General features: G+C 43.1%; 1 protein-coding gene and 1 long non-coding RNA gene across 13 annotated transcripts in view; both read left to right on the top strand.

The window, feature by feature from the left end:
• myocd (myocardin) overlaps positions 1-16,080 on the top strand; it is a 134,386-nt gene extending 118,306 nt beyond the window's left edge. For 4 of the 12 annotated variants that reach the window (XM_074620507.1, XM_074620509.1, XM_074620510.1 and 1 more), the window contains 10 exons: positions 5,436-5,626; positions 6,559-6,663; positions 7,155-7,480; positions 9,465-9,621; positions 9,704-10,210; positions 10,502-11,008; positions 11,249-11,389; positions 11,780-11,908; positions 13,147-13,204; positions 13,375-16,080. In XM_074620507.1, the coding sequence (XP_074476608.1) occupies positions 5,436-5,626; positions 6,559-6,663; positions 7,155-7,480; positions 9,465-9,621; positions 9,704-10,210; positions 10,502-11,008; positions 11,249-11,389; positions 11,780-11,908; positions 13,147-13,204; positions 13,375-13,991 (2,738 nt within the window). In that variant the 3' untranslated portion in view covers positions 13,992-16,080. Of the gene's footprint in view, positions 1-1,864; positions 2,021-5,435; positions 5,627-6,558; positions 6,664-7,154; positions 7,481-9,464; positions 9,626-9,703; positions 10,211-10,501; positions 11,009-11,248; positions 11,390-11,779; positions 11,909-13,146; positions 13,205-13,374 lie in introns of all 12 variants that reach the window. The other 8 variants (XM_074620502.1, XM_074620503.1, XM_074620505.1 and 5 more) reach the window with 6 other exon arrangements.
• Positions 16,081-19,064: 2,984 nt separating this feature from the next.
• LOC141758815 (uncharacterized) lies at positions 19,065-19,324 on the top strand. The gene is made up of 2 exons (XR_012591950.1): positions 19,065-19,227; positions 19,278-19,324. It is a non-coding gene; the product is annotated as an uncharacterized LOC141758815 (long non-coding RNA).
• The last annotated feature ends 128 nt before the right edge of the window (positions 19,325-19,452 follow it).

Raw genomic sequence — 19,452 nt, 5'->3', positions numbered from 1 at the left:
CTCCAATTACCGACGCCACCACGCCCACGTCTTCATTTTATTTTGATGATGGATTTATTTTTTAAAGTTTCTTATGAAGGATTGAATTTCATCAGACAGTAAAACTCTACCTGAGTTGTCCAGCACAAAGCTCAATATCATTCCTTTTATTTTGCCACTGTATCCTGCGTCATCACTCAGAAATATCCCACTAAAATGATATTTGACCAAATAAGTGCCGGTGCTCAGAGTGATCTGGTGTGCTCCTCGCTGCTGGTATCAGTCCTGTGAGCGCTGAGGATGGATTGTAGACCAAGCCGCTGATTATTTATACTGGATTTAACAGAGAGAGATTGTGGAAGGTCAAAAATCTCACCCGCTGCAGCCCTTTAATTACAGCCACTCCATTTATTTTTCTAGTACTCAGCGTGTCTGGCTAGATTGGGAGTGGAGCAGCTGAGCAGATATTAGAACAGATCCAAAACAGAAATATTGATTATTGCAGGCTGAGGGAGGTCGTGAGCAGCTGAATACAGCAGGTTAAACTGCTATAGATGGAGAATAATAAGATGAGGTGAAACTATAGAGCATCTTTTGATGGGATCACACCAGTCGTGACACCAAATCGAATCTCAACTACACACCTGTAAAGTTTTGTGACTGCATCTTACACAGTTATCACGGTGACAACATCTGTCCACAGACAGACAGAACTATAAACATCTGTCCACAGACTACTCTGAACCTCCTCCGTGGTAGTTCGCTACAGTAGGCGTCTCCAGGACCACATTTCACCATGATGACACACACACAGTCTCACAAGGTGAAAACAACACCAGCTTCGCTGACACAGCTGGTAAAAAGAATAAAAATATATAAATTACAATCTGTAGCAGTTTTCATGTTAAAATGTTACTGCTTCATAAACGAGTACAGCGTCCTTGTCATTGAAATGAAAGGTTACATTATGCACCAAATATACGTGAATCTGTTGTGTAGTTACTTGAATTACAGTTTAGCATAGAAAAGTGAAATATTTAATCTGGAATCATTTGTTGAAATTATGAATTCTCCGTGTATAGTTCTCAGTGTTTATTGCAGCGGAGGGCATGTCTATGTTCTTTGTTTTTGGCTTCGTAAAACACAACTACTGTGTAATGTTAGCTTGTCTTTCAAGTGAGGCAGTGGAGACACCGCGGACGGACGCAACACAAATGAAATGTACTCTTAATGCTGGGACACAAAGCAGGCAGGGTTGTAAGCATGAAGTGCAGGGTTGTAAGCATGAAGTGCAGGAGCTAGCAGGCTAACAACAGCTGTCCACAAGTTGAAAATGTATACAGCTCTTTTAAAATTGAATTCCTAAAAATACAGTGTGACCGCAGCCAGGATTAGACAACGTGATTTGTTTTCAGATTAATCTGGACAAATTACAAATTGGTTCAAACTTGATTGTTTGTGACAGTGGCAGCCCTAGAAGTGTTCATGTCAGTGTTACATTGATGTTGTTATAATGTTAGAGGATTATTATCACTGATGTATTAATGAGTACGCAGCATTTAACTGTTGTATCTGGTTGAAGTGGAGTTAATCTACTTTTTATAGTGTTTGGCAGTTTAATTTACTGTATACCAATGTATTATATTTGATATGGTCAAAATATGTTTTTTTATGTAGCTAGTGACTACAGCTGTCAGATACATGTTGTGGAGTTCAAATGAATTGAAAAGAAGTAAAACAATAAAATTGGAGAACTCAAAGTATCCAAAGTAAAACTGTACTTCAGTTCAGATCTTGAGGAGATGTAGTTAGTCCCAGACGTGTATAAGCAGTGTGTGTTTCACCCCCCGGTGCTGACGGTGTGGTCCTGCTCTGTGTTGTGCAGACCCGGCCTCAGATGGCTCCTCTCTGGAGGCCCAGATGAGACTAAAGCGAGCCCGGCTCGCCGAGGACCTGAATGAGAAGCTGGCCCTCAGGCCGGGACCCCTGGATCTGGTCCAAAAGAATATCATTCCCCTAGACTCTGCCGTCATGATGACAGGTATCAGCAGTGACATGCTGCTGTGTGTAGCTAACACACCTCTAACACCTGCTGCACCTCCACCTGCGTGACTCCACGTGTGTGTGTGTGTGTGTTTGGTATAGTAGCGTCCATTGGTTGTCATGGAGACTGTTTGGGTGTGTTCAGGTCATGGACTAAGCTGGTGGAGATAGTAATCTACTGTTGAACTTCAACAGTCACATCATGTTGTCAAACGAGCACCAATACAGTGTGAATTGGACGTTGCATTAGTTGGTACGTGACTGAAGATTCACCCAGCAGTCCAACCAAAATCCTGACCTTCTTACAAACTGTCCATGGTATTAAACCTTTGAGCTAAATCTAAACAGGCTAAAACTTTCACTTAAAATACGCCAAATCTATTTATCAACAGCTTATTAACACTCACATCTACAAACTTGATGGATTATAAATCCTTCATTAATGACCTGTTAACATTTAATTTATGAATGGGTTACTAACATTTATAACTGCATTATAACCCAATAGAAAGGATTAGTTCTTATTGATGGCTTATAACCGATCTATAAAGCATTAGTAACATAGCATAACATTAGTATTTATTAACTATAAATTAACTTATAAATCCTTAGTAACGGGTGATTTTTTTAGAAAGTCGTACCCAAAACATTTTCACTCAGCAGAAAAGTAACTGTTGACCTCCTGACCTTTAAATTATTTTAAGACTCTTTCACGACTTGTTGTTCCTCCTTAATGTGATCCAACTGTCTTAGCAGGAAAAAGTATTTATTAGTATTTCTTGCCCAGAGAATGTTATTTACATTTTTAGAACACGGTGCGTATTTCAGAAAATATCTTGATCCAGTGTGGATCTCCACAAATGTTGTTATTGTGTGCTGAAAAGACTTGTTTTCTTTAAGAAGAGGTGCTTCGGCAACTTTACAAATGTGTATTGTAGACTAAAGTGTATGGGGAGCCCTCCTGAGACCTGAACCACCTCCAGTGTTTGATTTAAGGAAGTGCACAACATGCATGCTTAGACACTCCATTGATTTAGCGCTGCGCGGAGCATCGAGCCGTGGCACCGCGGCGCTCAGGCCTCGCACTGTTTGTCTTCGACATGTTACTCACTCTCTTCATATCATTCTTGGCAGTGTGACTAGTGTTTTTTAAACTCTGGTGTTTCAGAGGTTTTATGTTTGCCCCCTTGAGCTTCCAGTAAACATGTTGCGTAAAGGAGACGGCGGGCTGCAGTCAGCTGGTTTACACTACCTCTGCAGGAGGAGGGGAGCGCCGTTTATTGAGATGAGCAGCAGCTGTATTTGGATCCACCCTCTTTTTTTCGAAGTGGCGATGTGTGTTTGAGTTGGAGTGCATCCTTGTGTGGGCGTACCTGTGTGTATGTTTGTACCCATCTCCCCTCCTCCCTGCTTTTGTCTGTGCTTTAACAGGCCTCTGTGGCTCCAGTCAGCCACCTACAAAGCTCTGTGACGGGACCAGGCTGTTGTGTTCCCCTCGCCTGCAGCATTAACCCCTCACCTTAGAGCTCTACATCCCTTTATACAACACTCCCAACGATTGGTTCAACCTCTGTCCGGTAATTTTGGAAACTATGTGACCCGCCGTAACTTCTAAACCGGCCACTTGAAAAGCGGAAGTGTACGCGGCTCGCAGATTTCCTGCAATTCTGCTGTCTCAATCTCCCGGTGACATCAAATTGACTTAAAGACTCATGGAAACAGCATGTACTGGACTCCATGTAGCAGAGAGTACACACACCAGGACCGTGACCCGTCCACACTGTGTGCTGGTGTGTGTGTGTGTGTGTGACAGCGGAGAGTGAATGAGTCTAACGTGAACAGGTGGGAGGAAGCGACAATGCCGTGCGCTAAGCTGTGTGTTAAGCTCTGTGAGTGTGTGTCGGTGTGTATTGCGAGGTCACTGAGTTGCACAGAATGGGCCTGGTGCTGTGATTGAAACCAGGGTCTGTTCCTGCCTGTCACATGTTTGGATACAAAAAGAGAATCTTCTACCGTTGTGCACACACATACACACACACCAACCTTTACCAGCTCCCTGGCTCTGTCCCTTCAGCTCTGTTAGATAGCCACTCTCAGCTCGTCCAATTAAAGCTGTGTTCACTATCGGCCCGGCCAATCGGGAGCGTGGTGGATGTAAAGTGGCGGTGTCAGTCTCTCACCCACGCAGCGTAACACCTCCGGGCTGAGAGTCGTACTAGGTGTCAGTGACAGACAGGCAGTGTGTGAATACCAGCGGTCACACAGGGAACATACATTGTGTACAACGTGCAGCGGTTTGCAATGTGCATCCAAGCTGAACAGGTCCAGTGGGTGAGAGTCTGGAGTTAGAGGACGGAGTCAGAGCTGATATGAAGATTTTTGTCCTCTCCATAATCTCCATGCTCAGACTGCAGATGTTACCTGTTCCATTACAACCTGCCAGAGCATCCATTTGTCCACTGGTCATGACTGGGAACTTGTGAATGGAAAGTGCCGACCATCGGCGTTGTCAGAGCAATTGATTTATTGATTGCTGTCAGGATTTAATGAGAATTTCAACAAAAATAACAAAAAATATTGTTGTAGAACATTACCAGCCTTAGCTTTAAATAAGCCAGGCCGAAGATGTGGCTAACTTCGGGGCTAGCCCCCTTTTACTTTAAGACACAGGAACTTGGCTCGGGTCTTGAGGAGTTGTAGCATTTATTCACCGACACATAAACTGTACACACACTGTCTGCTACAGCTACGTTCACAGCTACAAGGTTTCTGGTAACTTCATACCGTTACACACGCTCTCCCTCTCTCGACCGCACACTCGCTAACATTATGCACACAACCTACACACTGAGTTATTCCTTGAAGCAGTTTGCTACTTATATAACACATTTTAGTCTTTAGTACATCTTAAAAATACATTAAAAACATTCTGATGCTTTGACCTGGAGGGGGTTGGTGACAACGCTGCAAGCAGCAGTATCTGGAGCCAAGCAACTGGCCCTTTCTGAACGACCACAGCCTGAACGGGCACTACACTAGTCACTGAACAAAAGAAAGATTATTATTACTATACTATTTCAAACAGGTTAGACATGTTTATTTAGCAGAGAAATAAAGGCAGATGGTAAAATGATTAGCTAAACTGACAGACTGGCTCTCTAGTTCAACTTTGACCCACTCTACTTAGTTGTGCCACAAATAGTGACTTATTTTTTACAATGTCGCCGTGTTCACAGGTCTCAGCAGTGAATCAGGTGCATAGAAACGATAGCCAAACAACTAAAATAAGACCCAAATTGTAATAAACGGGAACTATCCTTTAAAAGCATGCTCTGTTATCCCTCCTCCTTGTCTCAGTAATGTGGAGGTAATGCATACTGACCCACCCGTCTCCCTTTCTGCTCTTCTTACAGTGAACCATGGTAAGTTCCCTAAGCAAGAGGACTCGTATGCGTTTGAGGAGGACAGCAGCAGTGAGAGTCTGTCTCCGGAGCAGCACCACAGTGATGAGTCGCAGGGCTCGGCCTGCCCTTCATCGGAGGCTGTCGGCAGCCTCCTCCCCACCTGCCCTCACTCCTCACCTGCCCTCACCAGCCCACGGCAGGTAAAAGACACCTCTCTCTTGACAGCTTGGAGGTGAAAGATGGCTGAATTCTCTCCATCTCTGCTCTCTGTTCCTCCTCTTCTTGTCTTCCACTCTGACATTGTTGCACCTCTAACAGTGGTTACCAGTGCTTTGCTTCTTCTGCTCTCTTGTGGTGGCAGAATGAACTGCAGCCGAGCCATCCTGCCGGCACAGCTGCCTTTATTTCCTGGCTGTTTACCTTACACTCCTCATGATGACCTCATTCCAACGGTCGCCGTCAGCAACGGTCACTTGATTGAAATTTATGCCAGATCAGGATTGTTTATATGTGAAATGTTCCAACTGAATCATCAGCTCAACAACTAGAAAATCCCATTTAGAGATTTTTGGAACACTTGGAATGGTAACACATGAGCATTTTGGGGTATAATTATTCCATTTGTATATTATCAATCCATAAATATTCTGTTACTGTAATGTCTATTTCTCTTCTCAAATGTTCTGAGAATCATCTGGTAGTGTACTGTTTAGCTGTAAAATGAGAAAGTTTGTGACCCGGCAGCCATGTTGAGATCAGTTGAGGTAATACCAAGCACCGCCCACCAGCTGGAGCACAGCCAATAGGAATGCTCTCTCTCTGAAATGACCCGTGATTGGTCAAAGTCTCCCATCACGGGCTAGATGTTTTAAAGCCTGAAAACAGAGCCATGAGGAGGAGCAGAAGTCTAGTTTTCTCTCAGAACACTTGAATTACAATATGCTGAAAGGTTATTATGGAATTTTTGCCCAATGATGCCAAAAATATACTGCCTACTGAAGCTTCAAATAATAGTGAAACATTCCCAGAACCAGTACTCAAAGATATTCCATTTACAAAAGTAGCTCACAGAAGCTGCTCTGTTCGAGGAGGACCAGCCTTTATTCAGTGTGCTGTTTTCATCTGTGAACAGGGAGGAGCAACCCGAGACCCGCCCGATCAGGGCCAGGATGAAGCGCTGTCTGGTGCCAACAACAGCCAGGCTACTCCCCCAATACCTGTTCCTGCTATTGTCAAGGTCAGCAACATTTGATGAATTTATTTTCAGTTTCCCTTTACTTTTTCATTTAGTTACTCTCCTTGACTTTACACTTTTCATCTTCAAATGCCCAGTTAAAGCAGCAGTGGGTAGAAATGGATCAAATATACTGTTTAGCTGTACAATGAGAAAGTTTGTGACCCGGAAGCCATGTTGAGATCTGGTGAAGGAAATACCAAGCACCGCCCACCAGCCTGAGCACAGCCAATAGGAACGCTCTCTCTCTCTCTGAAATGACCTGTGATTGGTCAAAGTCTCCCGTCACAGACTAGATGTTCTAAAGCCTGAAAACAGAGCCATGAGGAGGAGCAGAAGTCTAGTTTTTACTCAGAACACTTGAATTACAATATGCTGAAAGGTTATTATGGGATTTTTGCCCAATGATGCCAAAAAGTTGTTGCCTACTGCAGCTTTAATGCCTAGTTCAGCTTGAACGCTCATACCATCTCACTACTACTTCCTCTGAACAGTCCAAGACTTCAGACAAGAACCGACACAAGAAGCCCAAAGATGTGAAGCCGAAGGTGAAGAAGCTCAAGTACCACCAGTACATTCCTCCGGACCAGAAGGCCGAGAAGTCTCCTCCGCCCATGGACTCGGCCTACGCCCGACTCCTCCAGCAGCAGCAGCTCTTCCTGCAGCTGCAGATCCTCAGCCAGCAGAAGCACGCTCACACACATCCACAGCTGCAGCAGCACACACACACACACACTCCACAGACACAGGCCCAGGCCCAGGCCCAGCAGCGGCAGCCCTCCTTCAGCTACCAGCCTCACCCACCGACCCAGAGCCACAAGTGAGTCACACTCATCGACAAATGACAGTGAATACATCTGATTGAATAATCCTAACTCAAGGTCCCCTTACTAGCATTTTCCGGAGCTTTCAACCACATAGCTTGACAGTCCTCATGACAGAACGAAGTTTACTTAGATCCATAGTAAAGTCACGTGATGACAACTCTATAACAAGTGATGAAGCCAATGAGATGCAGTTGAAAGCTCTGGAAAAAGCTAGTAAGTGGAACTTGATTTAAGATTATTGTATCAAACTACAGTTACTAATGTTAAGAAGGAATTTTCACACTTTTATCATTTTTTAAGAAGGTATCTGTTATAAAGGGTTATAAGACAAATGGTTTCATTAATAGTTAATAGATAATTAACTAATGCCACATAGATCAGTATTTGGCACTTTTTTTTAGTTTATTAGAAAGTTATACCCATTACCCTTTATTAATGCCTTACTAATATCTATAACTGTATACTTGATGGCTAACCTTGCGTAGGGATGCACCTAGTCCCGATAGTGGTAGCAATACCTGGGCTTTGGGTATCAGCCGATACCGAGTACCGATCTGATAACAGTGTTTAATTAATAAGTCTCACTGTGTGGAAGTGATTGGGATCATTCTGTTATGTGTAAGGCAACATCAGGCTGGACTTAAACATTGTTCTCCTAACTTTGTAAAATAAAATGTAACAAATAAATATATAGATATAAATTTACTGAATTGTTATTTATTATTCAGATAATAAACCAGTAACTTGGTAAAAACAATCTTGAAAATGAACAGGAATTACAATTCAAATGTGATGCTTTTTATATATATATATATACTTTATTTTTTCCCTTTTTTCATATATGAAATTTACTATTATGGCTTCCTTCTAATTTCTATTCTAAGCCATATTTCTTTCGCCAAGAAAACGTGTCAACAAGGCATCTACTAAATAAAGTTGCGCTCATTCATGGGTTTACTCACGGTTAGATGTCCTTTCTGTCATTGGATGCATATGATTGATTTGCAGCCTTTGTGTGTGTGTGTGTGTGTGTGTGTGTGTGTGCGTGTGTGTTAAACTACATAAACCAACCCAAACAACCCAAAACAGGATATGCCGCGGCAACCCAAAGTAAAGAAAAAAGATTAACTTAAACTTTGTCTTATTGAAATGAACAAACTATATTAAAGCCCGTTAAAAAAAACTATTTCGGCTCTTGGCGTCCTTAAACAGCTGTGCTCTCCACAGCTGATACTAAATCAGGATGACGGCAACAGGATGACGGCATCAACTGGTGCCAAATTTATAAACAATTCAATGCTGTGGTTGGCCACATGGGGCAAAAATACCAATTACTATCAACATAATGTTTCTCTTATAATAAGGAATTCAACTACTCCTTTCTCAATATTTGGCTCCTACATTTACAGTTCATAATTACAATGGTTTCTAAACCAATTTTTAAGTAATTGAGCTTAGAAACAAACACAATAAGTACACAAGAGAAAACAACAGCATTTTGAATCAGCATTCAAAATTGAAATAAATAAAACAAATTTGAATAAAAAAATTAATAATAATAATAATAATAATAATAATACAAAGAGGAAAAAATAAATAACAATAATAATTAATTAAATAGATAAATATGTAAAAACATTAGAATTCCAGTATATAATATATATAGTATATAAACATAGAACTGAATTGAATAGATCGGCCCCATTGTCACCGATACCCGATCCAGCTATATGAGTCAGTCTTCCGTTATTAGTAAATAATTAATAAAGGGTTTGAGTTCATCAGCAAAACTTAACAATCAGTAACTTCAAGTTCAAGGCTAGCTGATCTATAACGCATTAGTAGTAGATGTATTAACCATTAATAAAGCATTTGTTACAGAATATAACCCGTTTATAAAAGGTGCCTTATTAGAAAAGTGGTGGCATTATTTTACTGTGACTATGTGACTAATTCCCTTCAACTGTGTCCTTCTAGAGGAGCCAGTGAGCAGCTGTCAGCTTGTAGCTCCAGTAGTCCATCCAGCCAAGCCAACAGTAACTCCTCCTCCCCAGTCAAGAACACATATGCCAACCAAAGCACCATCTCACCGGTCAAGCCTGGGCCCCTGCCAGCTAATCTGGATGACCTGAAAGTAGGTGTTACAAAATCAAACTAACAACAGAAGAAAGAGAAACTATGAGAGATGTTAACACGTCTTCTTGTGCTCTGTAAAGGTCTCAGAGCTCAGGCAGCACCTGCGTATTCGTGGCATGCCCGTCTCCGGGACCAAGACGGCCCTCATCGAGAGACTCCGGCCCTTCAAGGACTCCAACACCGGCTCCTCGCCCTCTGGCTCCTCTGACATCACCACGGTGACCTTCCCTGTCACGCCCACAGGATCCCTGTCCTCCTACCAGTCCCCGTCCTCCTCCAGCGCCCTGTCCCAGGGAGGCTACTACCCTTACCCCAGCACCTCCTCCACCCCTCCCATCTCTCCCGCCTCCTCAGAGCTGTCCCTCAGCGGCTCTCTCCCCGACAGCTTCAGCGACGTGCCCATGTCCTCGCCGACGCAGTTCGCCCTGCAGCCGTCTCCGGCCCAGCTCGGCATGGAGGACGGCCTGGGCGGGGGAGGACAGAGGACGGGGGAGGATGGTGAGGAAGCTGAAAAAGATAAGATGCTGGTGGAGAAGCAGAAGGTGATTGAGGAGCTGACGTGGAAGCTGCACCAGGAGCAGAGACAGGTGAGGAAGTAGTGCTGATCCAGCAGTGGATCAGTCCCTCACACAGTTCTATCCCAGCACAAGATTTCCTACAATTTGACCTAAGTTTTATGTATGAAGAGTGAAGATTGTAGGTGTGAGAGCAACTGGAACAGAGTTCAGACTATCACAAACAAAAGGGCATCATGGGAAACAGGAGCATGTTCTCTGTTGCAGCTGCTTTAAAATAATGTGTTCTCCTTTACACATTTCACAACAGGTGTATTTAAATATTGACTGACACATTTAGCTTTGTCACCCTGCCTGCTATAGGTTGAAGAGCTGAGGATGCAGCTCCACAAGAGGAAACGCTGCTATGGAGCCACACAGGACACCGCCCATCCTCCATCTCACCCCTCCATGCACCACCAGCAGCCTCCAGCCATGATGGGCCAGCACTTCTTTGGGGTGACTATCAAGCAGGAGCCCATGTCTCTGTCCTCCAGCTGCCCTCTGTCCTCTCCTAAACAGCTGAAGAGCTCTGCCGGCAGCTGCATGGAGGATATGGGACACCCCCTCTCCAATATGGGGGGCCCCGGCGGGCCACAATGTATGGACACTTCCTCCGCCAGCCCCTCCACAATGTCTGCCTTCCTCAGTCCACAGTGCTCCCCACAAGACTCCCCCATCGGAAAGCCTTCTAGTAGCCCCCAGCCTTCGTCTCCCAATAACCCCTACCTGCTATCACCTCCGCTGGGAAGAGATGGCTGCGGCCACCCCCACCCACACCCTCACCCTCACCCCCACCCCCAGGCCAATAACAGAGCACGCAACATGCAGGTATGATGTATTCATTCTTAAATGTTCTATCTAAATTAATACCAATAACCCAATCAGAACCTCAAACTGGCCCATTTTATGTACATGGTTATTATACATGTATAACAACATTTTGACCAGATGATGGTGCTAGAGGAAAAGTCATGACCGTTAATGTTCCACTGTATCTCTGATGTGGCCCTCATGTATATGATCTCTGTTTTCTGTGTTATGATGTTTTCTAACATTTGACTTGTGCAGATGCAACAGAAGAACGGTGGCCAGGCGCTCAACTGTTCTTATCCTTCTGACCAAAGAGGCCTTCAGGGAGTCTTTCCCAACTCCACTGACTGCGGCCACAGCGGCTCAGCCAAGCCTGACAACCACACTATGCAACCAAAGGTAACCATCATGTCAACGTCAAGAGCGTTTACAATGTCGGCGTCATGACTTCATCTGAATCACCTCACATTCACGTAACCGTTTTTCTCCTTTCTATTCATTTGTGATCTGTCTCTGTATGATTGTCTTTTGTTATGAGGTGCATTGTCACTCTTGTCATATCTCCCTCTGTTTTCATCACACATTCCTTCACATGTTGGTGACTTCTCCTTTTACAAGAACACAACGCCAACCCTCTTCTTCAAATGAAATGTTTAATGTTGATTCGATCACAAGGCCTGATTTGTAGTTCTATTTGCTTTTTTTAAAATCTGCAATACACTCACATTTGGTAAGCTCCCCTCTTCTAATCGGTGGGCTAATGTCACTTTTCACCTATGTCTCATATAGATGTCAGTAGTGCCCTCTCCTCGGCATGTTGGCCTAAAGTGCCAGGTCTCTCCCCCTGCCTTCAGTAGCTCAGATTCAGATGCATCAGACTTAAGACAGCCCCCATGCTATGAGGATGCAGTCAAGCAGGTAAACTGAAATTCATGCTAAGATTCACTAGATAATGGCTGGCCAGAGATTTTATTTGACCTATCGGCGTTGCTCTAATTCCACTTTTCCTCCTGTCTCCTCTTTTTTTGTCTCTTTCAGTCCATCACCTGTAGTGCACCTCTTTTATTCATCCATTGGCTTTGTTCACTGCACTAACTTTCCATCCTTCACCAAGTCTGAAGCTGTTTTAGTTGTACAAACATTTTTTGAAGGCAGCTGTAACTCTTACTAGTTGAGTTGAAGCTACTGGAGCCAAACCAATAAGTGAGCTTATTGCTGATATATATATCAGTAGCAGCACAGAAATCAGTCAAATGTTTGAGAAACAGTGTCCACCAGAGAGCACTAACAACTTAAAGGTCCCATATTGTAGAAAGTAATATTTTCATGTCTTTTATATTATAAAGCAGGTTTAAGTGATATATAAATACTGTGAAAGTATCGAAGCACTCAATACACAGAGAAATACACACAGCCTTTATTCAGAAATTGTGCGTTTGAAACAAGCCGTTAGGAGTTTATTTCCTGTTGCAGTGTATGTAAATAATATCAGCTGACAGGAAGTGGACCCAAACTGTTGCCTAGCAACGCAATTCCGTTGCAATTCTGTTGCAATTCCGTTGCAATTCCGTTGAAATGCACTAAAACGGAGCGTTTCAGACAGAGTGTAAATACAGGTATATTCAAGCAAACAGTATGAGGAAAATAAAGTTTTTTTTTAACATTACAGCATGTAAACATGTTCTAGTAGAAACACAAAATACAAGTATGAACCTGAAAATGAGCATGATATGGGACCTTTAAGGAATCCTTATCGAGGATTGTTTCTTAATGTTTCAGAGTTTATTTAAAAAAATATTGGCCAATATATTGTGGTGAATGGAGCGCATTTCTATAGCACTTTCCTAGTCTTAGAGACCACTCAGAATGCTTTACTACACAAGCCAGCATTAACACACTGTAATGTGTATCCTGTACACAATGTGTATTGAGATATCGTCTCTTCTGGTCTTCAGCTAGTTTTATCTCAACCAATAAACTGGTCTGTCTCCAAGAGAAGTTTGTATCACCAAAACTCCATTCTGCAAGTCTTTGTAGACTGCTTGAAAACGTGCATATTTTCCATGTAAAATCCTTTAATATAATTGGATTACATTTTAAATAGTTCAAACATTGTTCTGTTGCTAAAAAGAATCCCTTTCTTATTACTGTTACAGCAACTGACCAGAAGTCAGCAGATGGACGAACTTTTGGATGTGCTCATAGAGAGTGGAGGTAAGGTGAAATTCCACTAATAATGTCAGCGTAGCGTATCGCCGTTTACAATCTACATGTAAATCACCGAGTGCATTGGTTTGACATCACAGTATTGCCCCCCTCCAACACATTGGTATGGGGTCCCAGTACCCGCTGTGACCCTCCCTCCTCTCCTCTTTCTCTTCAAGAGATGCCAGCTAACGCCAGAGAAGAGAGGGAGAGGGCCTCTGTAACCAAAGTTGTGCCTCACATTACTGTGTCCTCAGGGTGTCCCGGCCTCCTCATCCCGAGGTTCCACAGACACTACGAACACCTGTCCCCCACCCAGCTCCCTTACAACCACGCGGCCAATCACGTCACCGAGAGCCACCTGGAGAATTTGCTGGGAGGTCCGATTGGCCGGGTGGGGGAGGTGGCCCTTCTTAAAATGGCTGCAGAGGACGGGGGTCAAGAAGATGAAGGGAACAGAGACGGCGAAGGGTACGGCAGTCCCCACAACCACCACCGCCAACCTCACCATCCCCAACAGGACAAACTTCTGACCAACAGAGATCTGATGGACACCCCTCTGTCGCCCATCAGCACCAAGGTGTCCACCGTCTCCGAGGTGCAGGGGATGGTCAGCATGACTTTCAGCGAGACGCCGTGGGAGACGATGGAGTGGCTGGACCTGACGCCACCCAGCTCGGCCACGGCCTTCAGTATCGCTCCACCCAGCGGGCCCAGCATCTTCAACACGGAGTTCCTGGATGTCACAGACATTAACTTGAACTCTGCCATGGACCTTCACCTGGAGCACTGGTGAGAGCAACATGCCGTCAAACACAAGACACCAGCTAGCGAGTAGCTGTACGGACCGCTGATATCAGCTATGACCATACCAAAGAACTATTGACTTGTACCCTCAACGGCTTCAATCCAAGCGCCAGAATGTGCCTCTTGATATACTAGAGTGGGAGGTGACATTAAGTAGACCATTAGCCTACATTCAAAGATTGACGGCTATGTCAGAAGTTGAACTACAGAATTATATATTGATGTACTCTCTCCACTTCCACTGTTGTCATCATACCCCAAATCCAAAGACTAGGTACTTTTTGACATGATCTTTGTCCTTTTTGGACAACGATGCGCACAACTGCCAAATAAGTATGACAGTGAAGGATGAAATGAAGGATATCCTAGATAATGGATTACCTGATTACAGTGCTTTATACCAAACACTTCATGAAATATCAGTGTTACGCCACCTAGACTTGAAGACACATCTTGACAATCATTGTATATTTTCTGAGTCTATGTTTGTATTACTGGAAAAAAAAAAAAAATTGAAAGGAATTACAAGGTGAATTGGATTGCTGAGTGCGGCCATTTTGTAAATATCTGAACTATCTGTACTGACGGAGACAAGTCTGCATATTTTGTCGGTGGTGTTGGGAGACGACACAAACCACAAATCAAGTGTATTATGAAATCAGTTCATCGGATCATGTAAATATGACAGTTATCTCACTGTGCACCTCTCGCTGAATACACATTTGTCACAGTTTGCTTGAGCTTAGAATACGTGTGTAGAAATGGTTGTCATTCCTTTGAAGGACCTTTATTTTCACTATTTGGCGTATTTATCCACAGAATGACATTATGGAGAGAAACGAATGTCTTTGAAAAACCTTTGGTCTTATCGGTTTTAATCGGCAGACAGACTTTGCCTTATCTGCAACATTATTACAATCTTTTTTATACCCGTTTCCCTTTTACAATGTATTACTGTATTTCATATTCCCTGAAAGTCGTTGACAGATATTAATATAGAAAGCTCCAACATAAGTCAACAACATCAGTTTATCAGACAAATGTTAATGAAAAGTACAACTTCATCTCTATTTTTTCTTACTAAGTAGTTTTTTGTCCTTACAAATTTCACCCTTTCTATTCCCAGGCCACAGTTATTTATTTTGTGTTTTTTTATATTTATACTTTATCCTGTATTTATACTGACATTCCTTTCTGATAGATTGGGGCTCTTTGATTTAACAGGAAAAGTCCAGTGCTGCCATTTTGACCACGAACATTTCTTAGTAAATCAATTCTCTTAAAAATGTGACACAAAGTGAAGGAACCACTTGGAAAAGCCATGCTTTCTTAAATCACTTCTCTTTAAAGAATCCTATGAAATGTCCATTATTAGCACTTGTGAATAGGAAAATGTAATATATTCAGATCCTTACTGTGAATACTGCATATTAACACAGCATACACATGTGCCAGAGCCGGCCTATACACACAGTAGTTACACCAATGAGAGAATTTCACACCCAAAACACCTCCAAGGTTTTTAGTTTGGGTCAGAAATAGTCTTTTTTTGACACATGTAAAAACTTAAAGGGAGGAGTACGATGAGTAGACGGATGCCTTTGAGATCCATCTTCTCATCTAATTATCTTCTCTTCTAATTATCGGCAAGAAAGTAAATAATTATACTTCCCAGAATGTCAAACTTTTACTTTTATATTTCCAATACATTTCTTGCTTTTACATTTCTGTCTGTAAACATGTGTCTCACTGTGTGTTCTGTTTAGACCAAATATTGCTTATTTCCTGTTACTTATGAAGTGTTGCACTTGTGAAATTGGTTCTATGGTTCCATGTCGGCTAGGAACGCCCATCTCCAATATATACGACAAAGCTGATATTCTTCACTTCCTGTCCTCTGTTGTAAGAATATCTACGGTTGGGCTTCATTTTCCAATCATTTTCCCTTTTCAGGAAAACAAACATCCCATCTGACAGAAGCTTCCATGTTGCTTGGCCACTGACTTGCTTTACTATTAGTATTTGCCTGCATCCCTGTATACTAAAGAAAGAAGAGCAATAAACTTATCACAGCAAAATCATTTCTGCAGTTATGTTTTTTTTATTCATGTCCGATTCACAAGAAGCACACAATACAGGTTTTCAATATTTTCCATGGGAAGTTTATTTGTAACCCTTAAAGATAAAGATACAATATCATATTCATTGCCCTTAATATCTTATAATCTAATATGAACATTCTAGTCATTTGCAATTTATACATGTACCCTGGAGATACCTATTCCCCAGTGGAGATGTATCCCAGAAGAGAAGAACAGATCTGGGTTTTCTCACCGTTTCACGTTACAGATAGAAACGGAGCGAAGCAGAGCTGACACGATTCTCCATTTAAACTAGAGAGAATAACGTCTGGTCTACGCTGCATCTCCACCAACTCGCTTGTGATGTTTTACCGTCCCGAATAAGCCACAAGTATTCAACAAGTCTAAGTGACCCCAAACACCCCAAACACCCCGATGATGGTGGCCATTTTCCAACATGGCTGACATGTATTAAATAGAACGTACAGGGGAATTCCAGTCATTGGGAGTATTATTCATCCTCTGAAAACAGTTCTAGAATGTCTTCTGTGGTTCTGGAGGAGCTTTGTCAAGTCTGAGAAAATATCCCTGATGATGTCATCGGCCTTTAGACTACAATTAACTACAATTACTAACATTCTCATGAAGCTTACCCCATGAAGGACTAAAACTCAGGATATAGCAGCCTTTGCTGCATCAATTTGGACCACTGTTTTTCTCTCTTGCAAGACTCCCAACTTTAACAAGTACAACTAAAATCCCTGAAGTGGCCCTTTAAGTACGGCAATTTCTTTAATGTAATGAAACTAAATGAAAAAAAGCCCAAAAAAATAGCAAAGTCGATCAATGTTGAGGACATATGCTTTAAGCTCAATGCGAAAAAAATACATAACAATAACAGTAATACTCAACAGACTCATAAAATGTCACCCAGCTGATCTGAAGTCACTGTATACCTCTTGCCTTATTATTGTATAGGCCGTGTCACATTAAATTACTTTACATTATTAGTATTTGCTCTGCTGACAGATAAAGCTGGCAATATTAATGGGATTTGTTGACAAAAAAGAAAATGTAAATAATGCCATCTTTATCCATTAAAGTACTTTATTACAAGTCTCTACAGTGTCCCAGTTTGGAAGGACCACCATCCATCAAACAGTTTGGTTAAGTAGCTAACTCCAAGTTGTGTGACGTTCTTTCTGACGGCGGGTGGATCTCGATAGTCTCAGGTTGCAGCCTCCCCTTTACTTGTCCTGGTACGGTAAACTGCAATACAGCAGCGCTGGTGGAGGAGGACCGGTGGAGGAGGACCGGCGAGGGAATGTGTTTCAGGCTACGGAGATGCATCCCGAGGGTAATACGCGGTTTGGCGTATGGGAAAAATTCTATCATCAGTGCAGGCCAGAGAGACATGCCGAGTCACAGAGGAACATGCTGAGTCCACGGTGACCTTAAGGGTCAAAGCGCAGTAACCATGTGAGGAGAGATCTCCCTCCTCTCCTGACAGCTGTGTGGTTGGTGCAGAAGTGGACATTTTGTCATTTAGCAGCAATTACGGGTGTCATCATCTCGACAGGAAACACTCGCCAGGACTTTTAAAGATGTAGTCACTACTGTTTTGCCTAAACATGGCAGCATGGTGGATCTGTGATCAGTATGGATGAGTAGTTGAACTGTACAGTGCTATGGCAGGCTGCTGAGGAGCATCAGGACTCATTCTCAAACTGAAACACACACACACACCATCATTCTGCAGCCACATCTCCTCACTGTTTGATTTGAACGAGCCTTAACGATAGAGCAGAACCGGCCAGGAACAGCAGATTAGATGTCCTATATACACACACATTTACATCAGTGGACAGGATGTCCTAAAGGAACTTTACATCAGGCAGTGAAGCAATGAATTAGCCCCAGTTTGTGCATATTATTATGTTGGAGTGACAGAGCTAAACATCCGTTCTTCTGAAAGAGAACTCACCGATGACCTCTGAAAAACTCAGGTCGTTCGCTCGCAACCACAGAAATAGAACACGAGTAGAACAGACATCGGACTGTTTTCCGTGCTCATTTGACTAGTGTAAAATAGAATGGTGATTTATTGTTAGTTGTTATGGTGACAACAGTGGGGCCGTAAAGTGTGGCTTGTGTCTAGAAGCAAGCAGCAAAATGTGCAAACACTCTCACGAGACTCGCGGCCCAATGACCTATCCTCACCTTAACCATTCGAGGTCGACGACTAACCTTAACTATACGACTGTGAAGCTCCAGAGATGGACGGCTGGCTCGTTAGCTACGTAGCTTGTCCTTCTGCGGAGCAGTGGAGGGGTGAGGTGGAAGGGACTGTTAGGCCCAGCGCTGCCGCCGGTCACCATCCCGCTGTTCGCCTCTTCTTTATTGTGAGCTAGCTAACTAGCCAGCTGTCTGCTAGTTAAATGGATCTAGCATGACATTAGTGAAAGACCAAGAAGCAGAGTCAATCAGGAGCTGTCTGTGTTTCTGAATGTTTCCACTTTAACGTTGCTTCAAACACTTGATTTCAATGTGTTCTGTATGACATTATGCTATGTATTTATTTTGCATTTCTTTTATGTTGTGGCGTCTGAAACTTGAATGTATGTTTAAATGCTGCTGTCTTGGCCAGGTCTCTCTTGCAGAAGAGACTCTTAATCTCAATGAGTACTACCTGGTTAAATAAAGGTTTAATTAATCAAATCAAAAGTTAGTTAGCTAGCTTACTAAGTCCACCATGTTTTCATGCTACACTGATTACAGAAAAACAAGAGGAAGAGAGCAAAGTACACTGAGCTGGTGGAAGAATGCCGGAGCAACGGGGGGCGAGCGAGGTGTGGGCCCATCGAGGTGGTGCAGAGGGTTTGGAGGGCCTGTAACATGCTGGGCATAACAGGGGCCAGTAGGAGAAGGGACCATCAAGTTGGCTACCGATGCAGCAGACGTTGCGTCAAGGGGGGCTGTGGATCAGGAGAGGAGAGCCGTGGGGGGGGGGGGGGGGTAGTTCTACCTGGACACAAGTCGGGACTCCATCACCCTGGCTGGGTTGCCTGGGTGAGGATGTCTGATTGTTGAAAGACCCGAAACACCCCAGATGACCCCAGGTAACATCACTGATGATGTGTCCAGGTAACATCACTGATGATGACCCCAGGTAACATCACTGATGATGACCCCAGGTAACATCACTGATGATGTGTCCAGGTAACATCACTGATGATGTGTCCAGGTAACATCACTGATGATGACCCCAGGTAACATCACTGATGATGTGTCCAGGTAACATCACTGATGATGTGTCCAGGTAACATCACAAGATGATATATGTCACAAACAGAAAATGAGCTGAACAAA

The sequence above is a fragment of the Sebastes fasciatus genome, chromosome 20 (genome assembly GCF_043250625.1).
Source record: "Sebastes fasciatus isolate fSebFas1 chromosome 20, fSebFas1.pri, whole genome shotgun sequence".
Classification (NCBI taxonomy): domain Eukaryota; kingdom Metazoa; phylum Chordata; class Actinopteri; order Perciformes; family Sebastidae; genus Sebastes; species Sebastes fasciatus.
The sequence above is the reverse complement of the archived record's forward strand: the minus strand, read 5'-3'. Positions and strand labels throughout refer to the sequence as shown.